General features: G+C 38.9%; 1 protein-coding gene across 1 annotated transcript in view; it reads left to right on the plus strand.

Annotated features, from left to right (window-relative positions):
• Window positions 1–14,551, plus strand: part of LOC104911857 (thrombospondin type-1 domain-containing protein 7B-like) — an 89,484-nt gene that overhangs the window by 22,794 nt on the left and 52,139 nt on the right. Inside the window, exons 2-5 of the mRNA XM_031554324.1 lie at window positions 78–330; window positions 2,479–2,594; window positions 7,984–8,116; window positions 9,175–9,278. Of these exons, the coding sequence (XP_031410184.1) occupies window positions 78–330; window positions 2,479–2,594; window positions 7,984–8,116; window positions 9,175–9,278 (606 nt within the window). The remainder of the gene's footprint in view (window positions 1–77; window positions 331–2,478; window positions 2,595–7,983; window positions 8,117–9,174; window positions 9,279–14,551) is intronic.

A 14,551-nucleotide genomic window follows, 5' to 3' on the forward strand; every position in this document is an offset into this window, starting at 1 on the left:
AAAGTGAAGCAAACCAATCACAGTTATTTTTTTCCATTGCCTCCTTTTGCCACATGTCACGAGATAAAATATTTTGTTCTTCTCATGCTTTCCAGGTGGAAAAGCCTGTCCTCCTGACCGAGCCCTGCAGGAGCACCGCACATGTAACGATCACCCGTGTGTGCATTTCTTCTGGGAAACCTCCCCTTGGAGCTCTTGTTCTGAAGATGTGTTGGTCACTGCACTGAATGCAACCATCAGTTGGAGTGGAGAAGCCACTTGTGGAGTGGGCATGCAGACGAGAAAAGTCTTCTGCATGAGGAGTGGTTCTGGCCATGTTCCGCCTAAAAGGTATTCAAAGAAAGGTCGTTAGCGGTGCACCTTTGTCTGTAGAGCTCAAGTGACGATTTGTTACGGTACATTACACTTAAGAGTATTTTCAGACAGCGAAGGGAAACAGCAGACTTAGTAATAATTTCATTTCTGCTCTTATTCTCCAGTTGCTATTCCATCACTACTGTTGAAAGGTTATTAATGTGTAACAAAAATGAGTAGCTATCTCATTTTTAATTTTTATGAGTAAATCCGAGGAAAATGCATGCTTTTAGTGCTATAGATCTTGTTTGCTGTAGCTCCTCTATTATTCTAATTCAAATTTTTTTGCAAATGCTTTTCCTCAAGGACTGGTGTATGGAAAACACAAAGTATGTCTGGACATAACGTTCATTAATACATTATTAACAATGCTTTAATAAAACAGAAAAAAAATAAGAAGAGTTTGCATTTTATTTACATCACAATGAGGCAGAACCTTTGTGATATGTATCATTCTGTTGATTTATATAGCTGTTATAATGCAATACCAACAACTGTATTCTGCAGTACAAGTATTCTGAATTTTGCTTTGTTTTGCTAAGTGAGGAAAATAAGTAGCACAGATGTTTTCCCTAATATCAAAAAAATCAAGACACTGCTAATTATTTTTTCCACTGATAATGAGTCTGGAGACTTACAACTGAGTTTCATTTCTTATTGTAGCTCTCAAACAATCCTGTTGGTATAAGCAGACTGTGTTGATTTCTGCAAAGTTAATTAAAATTCTTGAGGTTAATGGGATTAATTAAATAAAGGGAAAGAAATCTAATACTCATTTATATCTAGGATCTATTGATATGCTGCAACTTTGTCTAATTAAACATATTGTTTGTAGAGCTATATAATGTCTAAAATAGGTTTTCCCCCTCCACTTTTTGAGACAGTCTGAGGGGAAATGGGGATGTTCCACTGACATGGTTTATGTCTGAGTTGATGAAAACTGACCCAAAGTAATATTGCATTTGGAACTGCTGCGGCGAAAGCCTGCTGTTAATGTGGCTTCTGAAATGGCTACATTATGGGCATTAATAACCTTTGGGCTGAGTCTTTGTGTTCTGCGTTTTTCCCAATTTCATGATAAAAACCTACACAGCAATTTAAGGCAGTTGCGAGGCACAGAATGTTGAATAAAGCTAGAATTTCAGCGTAAAAATATATCAGCACCTTACTGGTTGGATAACAGAATTCTGCCCCCTAGAATAGTTACGCTTAATGAGGACAAATGTCTCTTTATTTTCTTTTAAATTATACCTTTCAGTATCCTATTACCATCTCAGTAGCGGAATCATGACTGCAAGGTTTATTTTCTTTCCTAGAGCGATTTAATGGCATATTCTTCTTTCAGTTCTGATCATTTTAGATTGCCTGTGTTCCTAAGTATTTCTGAGTGATCTTGCTACTACAAATTAATGAAAATTAGAAAAGAGTAATTCCCCTTCTGATCCCCTACTTTGAAATGCATGATGTGCCCATTCCCATAAAGTTGTCCTTTTTCCACCCTTTTAGTTTTTAAATATTGATTGTCTACGTCTGAAGCATTTATTAGAATATGCATCACATGTTTTTCATTTCAGAGTTAAAAATTGATGCAAAAAAAATCAAATTTATTTTCCCATACTGTGTAGTACAACTTTCCCAACGCAGCTTCTGTCCTGCAAGCTCTTCCTGCACCTCGGGAAGGGGCACAAAGATGGCTTCAAGCTGCTTTTGAATTTCCTAGTGGTTTGAAAGGAGGAGAATATCTCATCAGTCCTTAAAACAGTTGCAAGTGAATAGAAGGCCGTTGTATGTCATGTTAAACAGGGCTACCTTATAGACTCGGTTTGGTAATAAATATATCTGTTTTGCTTCAGCGAGCATTGTGTTTTAGGCAGCAGATAGTGTTACATTTGCTCTGTAGTCATTAGGCCAAACTCAATATTTTTAAAAATCCGTGCACGTGTTCTAACTTCAGTTTGGTTACATGCGTGCAAAGGGGAATGGAAATGAGACTTGCTGTGAGCAGGAGAGATTCCCGTGGTGTGGCATCAGGCTCACAGCGCTGTGAGAGTCTTATGAGCTGAACATTTCCCTACAGATTTGTTGTTTGTTGAGGAAATGGTATCTCTGCATTTGTACCTATAGATGTCCAGATTCCACCAGACCTGAGACCATGCGGCCATGTCTCCTGCCCTGCAAGAAGGACTGCATTGTTACGCCTTTCAGTGAGTGGACTCGCTGCCCAACAGCGTGTCAGCCTGGTAAGCCTATAAAAAGAGAACAGAATTTTGGGCAATTGGTTACATCCATGGCCATGGGAAAAGGATGGAGGGGCACGAGGAGTCCCCCAAGGGCTTTCCGGACATCCTTTGTGCATGCCATGTGCCTTCACCTCTCCCAGTACTGCTGAGACTTTGGCAACTCTGCACTCTCCCCAGCAAAGGCTCCTAACAGGTGTTGAGGATCTCAAGCAGTGACTCAGGTGCTGGTGCTGCTAATGGTGAAGTGGAAATGCAGATGCCAGTGGGTAGGGAGGCCACAAGTGGTCAGAGAGAAAGAAAAGATCTGCAAAGACCCAAACCCTTCCTTTTCTCATTATGCATCTTCCCACCACGTTGTCCTTCTACCTAATGCCTACAGGAGGGTAATGAAACAGCTTGAGATTCAGCATCCCATGCATTGAGGGAGAAACTTCAAAGATGAAAATCCAAGGCTCCTCTGTTGTATGCAGAATTGCTGTATTGTATGAAATTTATTTCCAATCTGAATGTATGCACAGGGCTGTGTAGATAACCCTTTGTGTTTTCTAAGGCCCATATGTTTCTCTGATCTAGTTGGTTAGCTTTTGTATGCTGGATGTTTAGCGAAGATTCTTTATAATGATCTAGTGTTGGTTTTATGTGACAAATTTATGTGTTTCATTAATCGTTGAGATGAAAGACTTCATAGTTACCAGAATATTTCCTTTTTCTTGGCAGCTTCCTTGCCCTTCAAAGATTCTCAGTGGATGCTCTAGCATAGTCCTTGTAAGATTTTATAGGAAAACGAGTTGTTTCTAAAACAGTGAATCCTGTTTTAATTAGCAATTTATTTTTAGACTTTAAATGAGCTGCCTATGAAGAAGCAGAATAAATTACCTGGTAAATTACTTTGTTTATTAAATAATAGTCTACAATTAAAATGAGAAGAAATTAATTATTTAACCTCCTTGGCAGTGTTATCATTTTAATATAATTCTAAATTAAAACTTCTTAGATGGGGGAGTTTGCTTTCTGCGAGATCTGTTATTGATACGGCTACACTGCAAGTTTTTCTTAATTTGCATTGCACAATTAAAACCTCAGCGTGATAATGAAATTTCAAAAAGCGATGTGTATGGGAGTCGTTCGGGGTTTTGTTGCTTTGTAGGAAAGTTATATTTAATGAAAACAATATACAGATGGTGAATTACTAAGCAAATCAAGCAGAAGCAGGTATTGCCTGACAGATTTAAAATTAAATGTGTACCAGCAGAAGATGAGAGCTTAGACAAACATGCAGCCACTAAATCAGGTTTACACAGAACTTTACCAGCTAAGCTGTTTGTAGTTTATCTGAGAAAGCGCATCCAACTTTACTATCTAACAGTAAAAAGCTGACATTTTCCCTACATTTAAATGTCATCAGACAAGAGGCTGTCTTCTGGCAAAGAATTATCTCATACCTCAGAAGTGTAGGCAGCAGTGAACGTAGGGCAATAACAGACGGACGGACGACATAATTCACAAAAGAAGTGCAATTGAATCAAAACACCTGTTGGTGAGTCAGGAACAGAGAGGTTGTTGCGAGTTATTGATTCTCTGCCATTTCAGATACTTAAAGGTGACAACTGTCTACCGCACTCCCCTATAATCTATCTCTTTTAATGGGTCTTTGAGGATGAATTGAAGCAAGATTCAGAGAACCAGCATGGAGGTTTCGGAAAATGAAATGGTTTGAATGAGCAATGGTTTTTTTTGTATACCTGATGGTGAATATGTTCTGGAGAGGTATCTGCTTTCAGCATGGGTGATGTGCTCTTTGGTTTGTCAGCATAGCTTTAAAATGAGATCAAAGCTTTAAAATTGAGATCGAAACAAAACTCTCAATAAATAGATGACGACTGTGAGTACTTCTCTTCTTTATATTAGTTACCCAGAGTGAAGGTCAACAATTTCATGGTTGCTTAATGATGCTTCGTGTGTACTAGTTTACATGAAGTGTTAGACAGTAACTATCCAGTTTGTTTCAAGGACTTAAAACATATTTGAAATGTTAAAGTTGGCTGCCTCATTAAGAAATTCCAGTGACCTTTACCTTGCGTCAGTTTCTCTCAAGGATTTTCCACTATCAGTTTTCATAAAACACTCAACCGGAGATGGTCAAGCTTAAACTTAGGCTTTCAAAACTCTACAAGAATACTGGAGACAGCTCTGATTTTTGTGATTGAAATCTTAAAGGATCTGTCCCTGTTATTTGTGTGCTCGTAGAATCTTTTGCTGACCAGTCTGTGCCCTTCCCTCCAGAGTCAGAAGCACAAAAGATGAAGCTGAATGCTTTCTGTAAAGCTGCGACAGCGATTTTATCAAGATAAAGCTGGGCTTTACAGTAGTGAGCAAGAAGTTTGTCCCTCATCTGACAGTAATCCACGTTTACTAGCCCTGAGCAGTGTGCCAGGGAAGCTGTGGGGGTCAAATGGAGAGAAAGCAAAGATGTGAGAGCAAAAGAGGAATGAAAAGAATATATTGATAGAAGGAGTTGTAAGAATCTATGGGTAAGGAGAGAAGACTGAAGATGGGACAGGTGGGTGGGAATAGAAGCAAGGTAAGACACTCTCAGAATTCTCAAATAGCGTTTTCTGAGTTGCGGAGTTGAGGGCATGGAATTTGTCTTGAGATCCTGGGACTTAATTTTTCAGAATGGCAAACGGACATAACCTTACTTGAAGTCAGCTGAAGTTTACATTTAAATGTACAGTCCTATATAATGTTAATACCTTGGAAAATCAAGCTGTAACAATCTTAAATGAGATATAAAAATTACACTCAGTAACATATGTAAGGAATCCTGTAGAAAAGCCAATGAGGAAATTCAATTTTGAAAATGGGGTTTGAGTAATGTGCAATAAATGTTGAGGATAATTTAGTTTCTTGAGGTGGAGAAAATTACTGTGGGAAGCTCATTTAGATTTGGTGCTGATTAATAGGAAGAAAATGGCTAAGATTCTAATGGTGGTAGACAATTTGAATTAGAAAATCATCACCAAGAAAGAGAGAAAGTTCATGATTCTTAGGAGAAGGGAAAAAATAGCAATAGCAGAAAGACATTTCTGCTATATATTTCAAGAAAATCAGCAAATAGATAGGTGCACCTCTGGTGAACATGTTGCATGCAAACAGGAGTGTGGAAGGTCTGGAAGCTACCAAGGAAGACTGTACAAAAGGCTGGAGCCCAACAGGACTCTACTTTTTTCACTTTCTATCCCAAATAAATATCTGTACTAGTAGCTAGTAGGGCCAGCCGCTTCAAACGTAGAAGAGAAAACATCAAACACGGCTGTTTTTATCTTTTCTTTTCATCAGAATTGTTCAGAATCTTTTTGTTGCCGAATTGTTTTGCAGCAATTAGAAACAAGCATGTAACTGAAGGTGAATTTAAAGGAATGCCTAAAATATAATATCAAGAATGCAAATTAAGTTTTAGCCAATAGGAAAATGGAGTGGGTAACAGAAATGGCTTGGAAGTAAGTGGAAGCTGGATGGAAGGTATGCCCACTACTTACTGGGGAATGTGCAGTGCTGCTGTTGCTTCCCATCTGCTGCCAGGAGAGGAATGGACTGAAGAATAAATAATCAATCTTCTGTTTCCATGTCAGTAGGGCTGTATGAATAGAAAAGGAAGTAATGCCAGAGCATCTCGTGACTGCCTTCTGTGCGGGAAATTGCTGAGTCCTAAAGAACTAAACAGAACCCCAAGAATAAAAAAAATACAACAAAACTCAAAAGAAGGGTCAAGGAAATTATAGATCACTCATCCTAACTTCATTATGTAGAAAAGCACAAGAAGTAGTTATTACTTGAAATATAAGTGTCTTAAGAATAAGATTATGATAAACTGGTCAGTATGGATTTGTTGAGAACAAATCATGCCCTGTAAATTTAATCTCCTCTTTTGACAGCATAGCTGCTCTAATTAAGGGAAGTGGTAGATTTTTGACACATGAAATCAGAAAGCTGAGGAACAAGTGGCTTGAATTAAATCATTGTAAATGCATACTGAGCTGCTTGAAAAATGTCTCAGTGAATATCACTGTGAAAAGTGTTATTCCATCTCCTTTATGGCCCCTGATCAGGTATACTGATACAATCCTCAAGCTTTCTTCTCTCCAGCTGAGCAGTTCCAGCTCTCCTTGCTTTTTCTATGTGTCAGACACTTCAGTGCCTATGTTATCTTTATGTCTGTTCACTGAACTTGCTCTGTGTTCATGCGCTCCTTGTCCTGTGGAGCCCAGAACTGAACACAGCCCCGAGATGGCTCACCAGTGCCCAGCAGAGGCAGAGTCTCCCTTTCCTTGACCCTTCTTTGCTGCAGTGGTGCTTAGCTGCCTCCTGGTTGACTTGTCCATCAGGACGCCCAGGTCCTTTGCAGTGCTGCTTCCAGTCAGTTGGTTGAAGATACCACTATTCACAATCAAACTGGAACAGGAGCCAAGGAGAGTCCTACAGAAAATTGTTCTTGTCCCTACTCTATTTGATATTTGTCTGAAAAACTTGATTGTTTGCGTTGATAGCATTAATGGGTGGTGCTAAGGTGAAAGACAGCTACAATATATTAGGTGATAAAGGAATCTTTGAGATTTGCTACTGCAGCCTTGCCCTTATCTTGGGCTGAAAAAATAGTTCTGTTATTCACCACTTTCCACAAATTTTATGAAGTCCACTATTATAGGACAGGTTTTCCTGGTCTGGAATTGTTTATTAAAATTCTATTAATATTTTATTAAGAACCTTTTTGTTTTTTTTCCCCCAATTGCTGCCATTCACAACAGTTACACCAGCTCTCGGTTTCAGCGTCCCAATTCTGACTCATGCAAGTCCTGTCTCCTGTCTCACATTGTGAGCTGTGTTTCCAAGTTCATTGAGCTTGTGTGTACTCAGGCTAAGGAGAGAATTAGTCTCTGTTGGTTGTGATGGTTTTCTTATCAGGAAGACACCATCTGTAACTCCTAGATTAGTACAGATGGCTTACTGGCAGTAGCCTGAGACCACCAGGATACAAAATCTTCCATTGTAACAGTTGCATTTTTTTTTAATTTTCTTTTTTCCTGCTCAGATGTTTTAGCATTTGCTTGTACTTATTTTCTTGTCTGCTGTGATGTTCTGTAAAAAAGCCATTTTTAAGCATGTCTCAGACTGTGGATTTATCACCCTTCCTGATGCTACTCTTCTGAACTGCTTGTAATTTTAAAGAAAATAATTGTGGCTTTTGGGCTCGATGTACCAGCCCCCCTTCTTTGTGAGGATTCACAATTTCACAATGTAAATGTAGCATGAGAAATCTTAAACCAAAACAGCAAGATGACTAACTTAGGGTACCAACTGTGTCTGGAAAGCATTCTTCTTTGTTTTACAGGCAATGCCACAGCAGTTAAGCAGTCTCGGTACAGGATTATCATTCAGGATGCTGCCAATGGGGGACAGGCATGCCCAGACACCTTGTATGAGGAAAGAGAATGTGAAGATATTCCCGTCTGTCCAGTTTATAGGTAAAAGTGTTAGCTTAAAAGTGTTAGCTTTGAATCAGTCTCTTTCTAGTGGGTTTCCATTTCTACAGAAATTAATCCTGTGGGATCATCCAGCACAATTTTCACAAGAAAATGACATGAAACTGAAAAATGGAGGGTCAGTAAACAAACAATAATCGAATAATAAGTTTTGCTAAACGTAGTAGAGTTCAAATTGGAGATTTCAGATGATCTGATTTCATCAGGATGAGCGCTAATAGACACAGCTCCTAAAGATGGTAAATTCAGTATTGGAGGTGTTTAAGGAAGGTCTTACTGGGAACTCTCTCCTCAGTGTATCTAAAAATCAATGCAAGCTATTTTGATACTGCAGGCACTCAGCTGCCTTAATCATAATTGTATGCTTACTGCAGAAACACTGTCTTCTCCCCTGATGTTCTCACTCCAGTGAATAATATGCACTTTAAATTTCTGATTAGACAGATTGTACAATAGGACAATTACTCACCACTCTTCATTAAAATTCTCTGACCCATCTGTTATACAATGTTAGTAAATATAGCCATATTATATCTTTGCATATAAATCTTCAAACTGCACACCCTGGTCTCAGAGCAGAGCAGGCAACTGAACGCTGGGACAGAGCAGGAGTCGAAACATTCAGTGCTACGTGGCCCTGTTCTGCACAGCACTGTGGAAAGCCACTGTCTTGCATTCTTGGTTGACGCACATCATAGCATTGAAAGCAGATGGTGCATGAGAACAAGATTTCAGGAGAAGAGCCTGATTTCAAAGCACGCTGAAGCTGTTTGCTGTTTTATTTTGTGACTGTGAATGATGCCCTAGAAAAGTCAGGGAGGGAAGTACGATTGGAGAATGAAATGACTTTCTAGAAGGTGAGCCCTACATCTGAATTTCAGTTCATAATGCATATTTCAGCAGTGATTACAACTTTTTGGCTATTTTTCCTCAAGTCTTTGTAGTATATCGTCATTTCCATCTCAGCTTTCTGAAGTTCTTTTCTGGGAATATTATTTTCCAGTTTTAGCCACTTAATCATTAACATTTTCCTCTCACAGGTGGAAGACCCATCGATGGAGTCATTGTGTACTGGTGCCAGAATCAGTGAGACAGAATGTGCTGGGACATAACGAGGCATGTGGACATGGTTTGCAGTCAAGGGGTAAGCTTTCTCCATGTGATCTCTTAAGTACCTAAGGTGATGGAGGATGATGTTTAATAGAGTCTTTACTCTTTTAGAGTAGCCAATTTGGAAACAGTAACTGAAGCACTTCAGATGTAAAATGAAGAGTTATGGGAAGTGGATTCATTATATGGTTTTTCTGCTCCATCGAAAGTCAAAATACCAGCAACATGATAGTGAGCTTGGAGTATAGGAACAGATTTATGCTTAGCTTTCAAGTATCCTTAGAGTAACCTCTCCTGCTTAAGGATAAAGCACATTGCCTTAGAGAAGAAAGAACTGTATCCGTAGTTCTCTATGAAGTAATTGCTTCTTGGTGCTAAAAAATGGAAAGGATAAGTTCTTTGTAATTTTAAATTTTACTAATAATTTGCCTGAGGCCTGCTTTTATCAAGACTGTTTGAAAAATTCAGCATTGGAAAAGGCTTTGGGCTCCTGCCCTTTGTGTGCCTAAGCACTTGGAAAATACAGTGATCCAGTTGTCTGAACAGAAGCGTTAAAAAGAATTTCATTGTTCTGAGTATGCGATCAGAGTCTTAGCAGTTCCTGCAGATGGCTTGAGATGTGTCTGCTATCAGTCTGTTGAGAAATCTAATAAAACCTTTAACAAAAGGTTATTTTTATTGAAAAAAGATTACTATACAGGTATGCTAACTGAAGAAATTTGACATAGTAATTTACTCCTTCGCAAGGTTAGAAACTGTTCTTTAAAGATGAGTTGATTTTCTTACGTAATCTGGAAACAAAGGGAAAGAAAGAAAAGCTCTGGCAGTATGTGAGCTGCATCTGAAAGAAGAAATGTTTTAAACTAAAAGAAGTAAATACCTTTAGGTTTTGACCACAAGCCTTTCCACAAGGTTTTTGAAGAGAGCTCTGTAAATTGAGACATCCTGAAATGTATTCGTGGATCTCGGTGTGAAGGGAGGGCAATCTTTATGCTCCAGTAGTCGTATGAACTTTTTACTAATCTTACTCTGACAGGATTTGAAGTATAATAGGAGAGTATCGTGCTTATTTCTGCTCTGTGGAGAGCTCTCCAACAATTAAATAGGCTATGTGATAGTCATGCAAAAGGAATCTCACAGTTTGGTGGGTTCAAGCAGAATTTGCTTTGGTGTTAGGTTCACTTTTCGTAATTATCTGTGATTTTCACAACAGCTCTGATTTTGGCAGTTACATGATGTGATGGTACAAATTGGCAGTGTTGAAGATGAATGGAGTTTCAGGAAAATGAATTCTCAAATGGAATGCACACAGAATTTACGGGGTGCTGCCTACAAACGTGAGCAAAGGCAGCTGAAACCCAGCTACCTGTTGGAGTTGCTTCTGAAAAACAAGCTGGTAGATTTTCAGAGATTATCTGTAAAAGTAAAGGAAGCTTCAAAAAATCTGATGTTTGCACCTCATCTTGCTGCATGAGCTCTTGAAGAGCAGCTGGCCTGTGCAAAGACGTGCTGTTACCAAACTGTCACTGAGTAACTGTTTAGCCAAACATGGCAATCCACTTACACAAGTTGCAGGATCTCTTCCAGCATGTAGACATCACTAGTTGAGGACTTGTGAATTTATCCTTCTTCACTATGAAAGTGGCCTTTGGAGGTTTTTTGAAATAAAGCGTGAGGCAAGGCTGTATACTTGGCTCTGTTCAGCCTGAAATCGGGCGTGAGGGGAAGGAGGTGCATCCATTCCAGAGAGGCAGACAGCAGAGCATAACAATTGTAAGTCGTAGCTACAACATTTCCAGATCACCTGGGAAGGCTCTAGATTCATTAGAAATACTTAAAACTCAACTGTATAAGTTTTCTAACTTAAAGTTTATAACTTTTCTAACTTTTAGATCTGTCCTGTTTTTGAGAAGGCATCGAACCTCCAGAAGTCCCTTCCATTCTAAATTGTATTGCCTGATTGGGTGAGCCTAAGGAAATCTTTTGAGGGAAAACTGTACCATTATTACAGATCTCCAGGTGTTGATGTTACAGATATATGCTTTCCTGCAGCATTCATGCATCCTGTCTGAGTTTGCACTTGAGGTAACAGCACTGTTCTGTTCAGGAATTGGCCAGCAAAGTGTGTCAGTGTCTTCAGCCAGTAAGTGCTTATTCTCCAAAGAATATTTGCACAAATTGGCCCAACTTTTTTTTTTTTTTTTTGCAGAGTAGCAACTGTTATCTTATTGACTGAAAATAATCAACTTTATAGCGTCCATTTTTAGAATTTGTTTTTGTTTTTTCTTTCTCTGTCCATGTCTTGACTGTCATTTGAATAAGGATTTCAGTTTTCCGTGACTGCTGTGCTTGGCCAGATACAAGGGCACCGAATTAATATGAAGTATTTCTAAAGATAGAAAGTGTGTTTATGTGTATATGGTTAGATTGTGTTTTAGAATACTTAGAGCTATGAATATGCTGAGGGAAAATGGAGTCTGAAATGACTTTCAAGCTCTGTTCTTAGAATAGATTCTGATATAGATACTTGTAGATCTTATTCCATGAGTGTTGTCACTTATGCACATGTAACATGCTGAAGATATCAGGGTTTATCTCAATAATGAGCAGAATAGCCAAAGAGATGATGACCCCCTGAAGCTGCAGTTGTTACAGGTTTATCTTGAAATTGCATTGCACTAATTACAGTGGCCTTTAATTTAGTATATCATCTGTAGTAGACTTACATGTTCAGAAAACAATCATGCAGTTAAGAGGAAAGAACTATTTAGAGCTAAGAAATATAAATGTTATTTAAACTTCATTAAGGCATCATTTGAAAAAACAGAAACCAACAAACCACCTAAAACAGAGACTCGAGAATAAAACAGTGTGGGGATATTACTGTTGCTTGACAGTAACACAGGCAACATTTCTAACAATAAATGAAGAGCTTTACAAGCTTTTCTATTGCTATATAGCTGTCATTTTCCTCGACAAGTGACTAATTTACTAGAAGGTGTCAAGAATGTGAGAAAATTGCTTCTGCTTCAGATGCCCTTCAGTGACTTTACTGTTCTCTGATGTTTGTGATGGAAGATCCTTCTGAGATGACCTCTCCCTTCAGTGCTGACATGATCAGCCATCTTAGACATTTACATTTTTGCGGAGGAAAAAAATGTGTTGCTCATTACAAGGGATTGTTAACATTTAATTAGTGGATGGAAAGCAGGCTTTAAGCAAATGCCTTTGAAAGCTGCATCAAAAGCCATTGGACAAATAAATAGACACATATTAAGGACCAGACTGATGTAATGAGGTACCACTTAAAAATCTAGTCTTGGAAATACCTGACAACATGGTTATGTAAAGAGTAGTTACTTTCCAAAAGCAAGAGACACTGCAGCAATGGAACATGTCATAACTTATTTTCTTCTTCTCCTGCTGCCTCTCAGCTGTGACTCATTTGAGGGATTTGACCATATCTCCCCTCATTAACAGCAGCAACGTGTGCATCTCAGAGCTGTACCTCCCCATCAGAAGAACACAGAAATGCTGTGACACAAAGCAGCAAATTCTCTAGGAGAATAATATATTGACTTACATACAGGCAAACAACAAAGCCACCAATGTAGTAATGAGAAACTACTTCTCTGCTTTGAAAGAAGTGCTCACTCCTTGGCTCACCTGAGGTCTTGGGGTGGATCAATACTAGATTGCCTCCTTGTGCATCTTAGTAGAACATTTTTTTAGCATGCTGTACTATTAGACCATATATGATCTATTTCTTTCATCCATTATACAGGTTATAAATTCATACCATGTGGAATTTGCTAAGAGAGTTGGTGATATAGATATAATCCATTTTTGTGCAGAAGTTGATATATGAATTGACAGTGAAAAAATAGAATGAAGAAAGCACTGGACTCGAGGAGTTTAAGATTCTGCTCTCCTTCTGCTGTAGCTGTAGGAATATTGCAGATGAGTGGTTTTAGACTAAGATGCAGATCGAGGGCTTATCATTAGGAGAAAAAAAAGGGTAATAGCCTGCCATGAATTTTTTACTGGTGTGTCTATATGCAGAGAATATAAATTTTATATATAAAACAGGTGAAACTGGGATTACAGACATGATTTGTAATAAGTTAGTGACTAAGTCCACGTTGGTGCTATACCTAATAAGATGAAAGGATGAATTTTGGCGTTGCCTGCACACATTGTACCTGCAAGACCATTTTAAAGAGGCATTCTTTAGATACATTATTTACTGTGTGATCAGTCTGGAACAAAGTTTGGGCCACATACATCACTGTTATTTTTACTGAAATTATTTTATGGTAACTTGTTTATCATGAGATGTGAGATGTGCCATCAAAAAACATAATTATTACTATTTTTTTTTGCTTTTTTTCAAGTAGAAAAGTCTTTTGAAGCCAGAAGGCATAAACACTGAAAACGTATATTACAAGCATGTACCAATGGAGGGATTGTTAAAAGATCAGAATAATGAGAATAAAGATAGTCACCCAACAGCTCTTATTCTCTGCTCACATGATACTGGACTTCCCTCTTTATATGAGAGATGTCAGCTGACATCAGAAGATACCTAAACCAGTGCCACTATATTTCAGTCTGGGTCTGGCTCAAATTCCACCTCTGGTGTGTCTGCTGTAAAAATACCAATTTCAGGAGGTACTTATTGGAATCTTTTTATAATTTACAGTCTAGAGGCAATGCGATATCCCAGAGTTTGCAGTGGATATATTTATGATGGCAAATGTGGCAAAAACACGGACTACTTCAGTTAGGTGATGATGTTTTATGAGCAGTGGTTTGCAGTGTGAGTCCTGCCTGTGCATAAATCTGTCCAGCTGATAGTGGCTTACCTGTGATCAGTAGTTCCCTCCAATGTTAGTTCTGCCTGATAGGACACTTATCCCTTGACCATATTCTCAGTGATGCGGAGGGTTTGTTAGTGCTTATTCTGCTGATGCTGGTCTAGCAAACTGACACTGATAGACCCAAGGGAATGGCGTGAAGCTGTGCCAGGAGTGGGACCAGTTGAGCATAAGGAAAAGGTTCTTCACCAGAGGGTGGTGGAGCATGGAATAGGCTCTGCAGGGTAGTGGTCATGGTCCCAAGCTGCTGGAATTCAAGGGTGCTCTCAGCCATAGGGTTTGGATTTGGGGTGATCGTGTTTGAAGCCAGGAGTTTGAGATCAGTGGTCCTCGTGAGTCTGTTCCAGCTCGGGATATTCTGTGATTTTATGATTCTCGTTGGAGGTCGTGGAGACGTGACTGAGAGTGTAGACTCAGGAGCACAACAGAC

The sequence above is a fragment of the Meleagris gallopavo genome, chromosome 7, assembly GCF_000146605.3.
Source record: "Meleagris gallopavo isolate NT-WF06-2002-E0010 breed Aviagen turkey brand Nicholas breeding stock chromosome 7, Turkey_5.1, whole genome shotgun sequence".
NCBI classification, from domain to species: domain Eukaryota; kingdom Metazoa; phylum Chordata; class Aves; order Galliformes; family Phasianidae; genus Meleagris; species Meleagris gallopavo.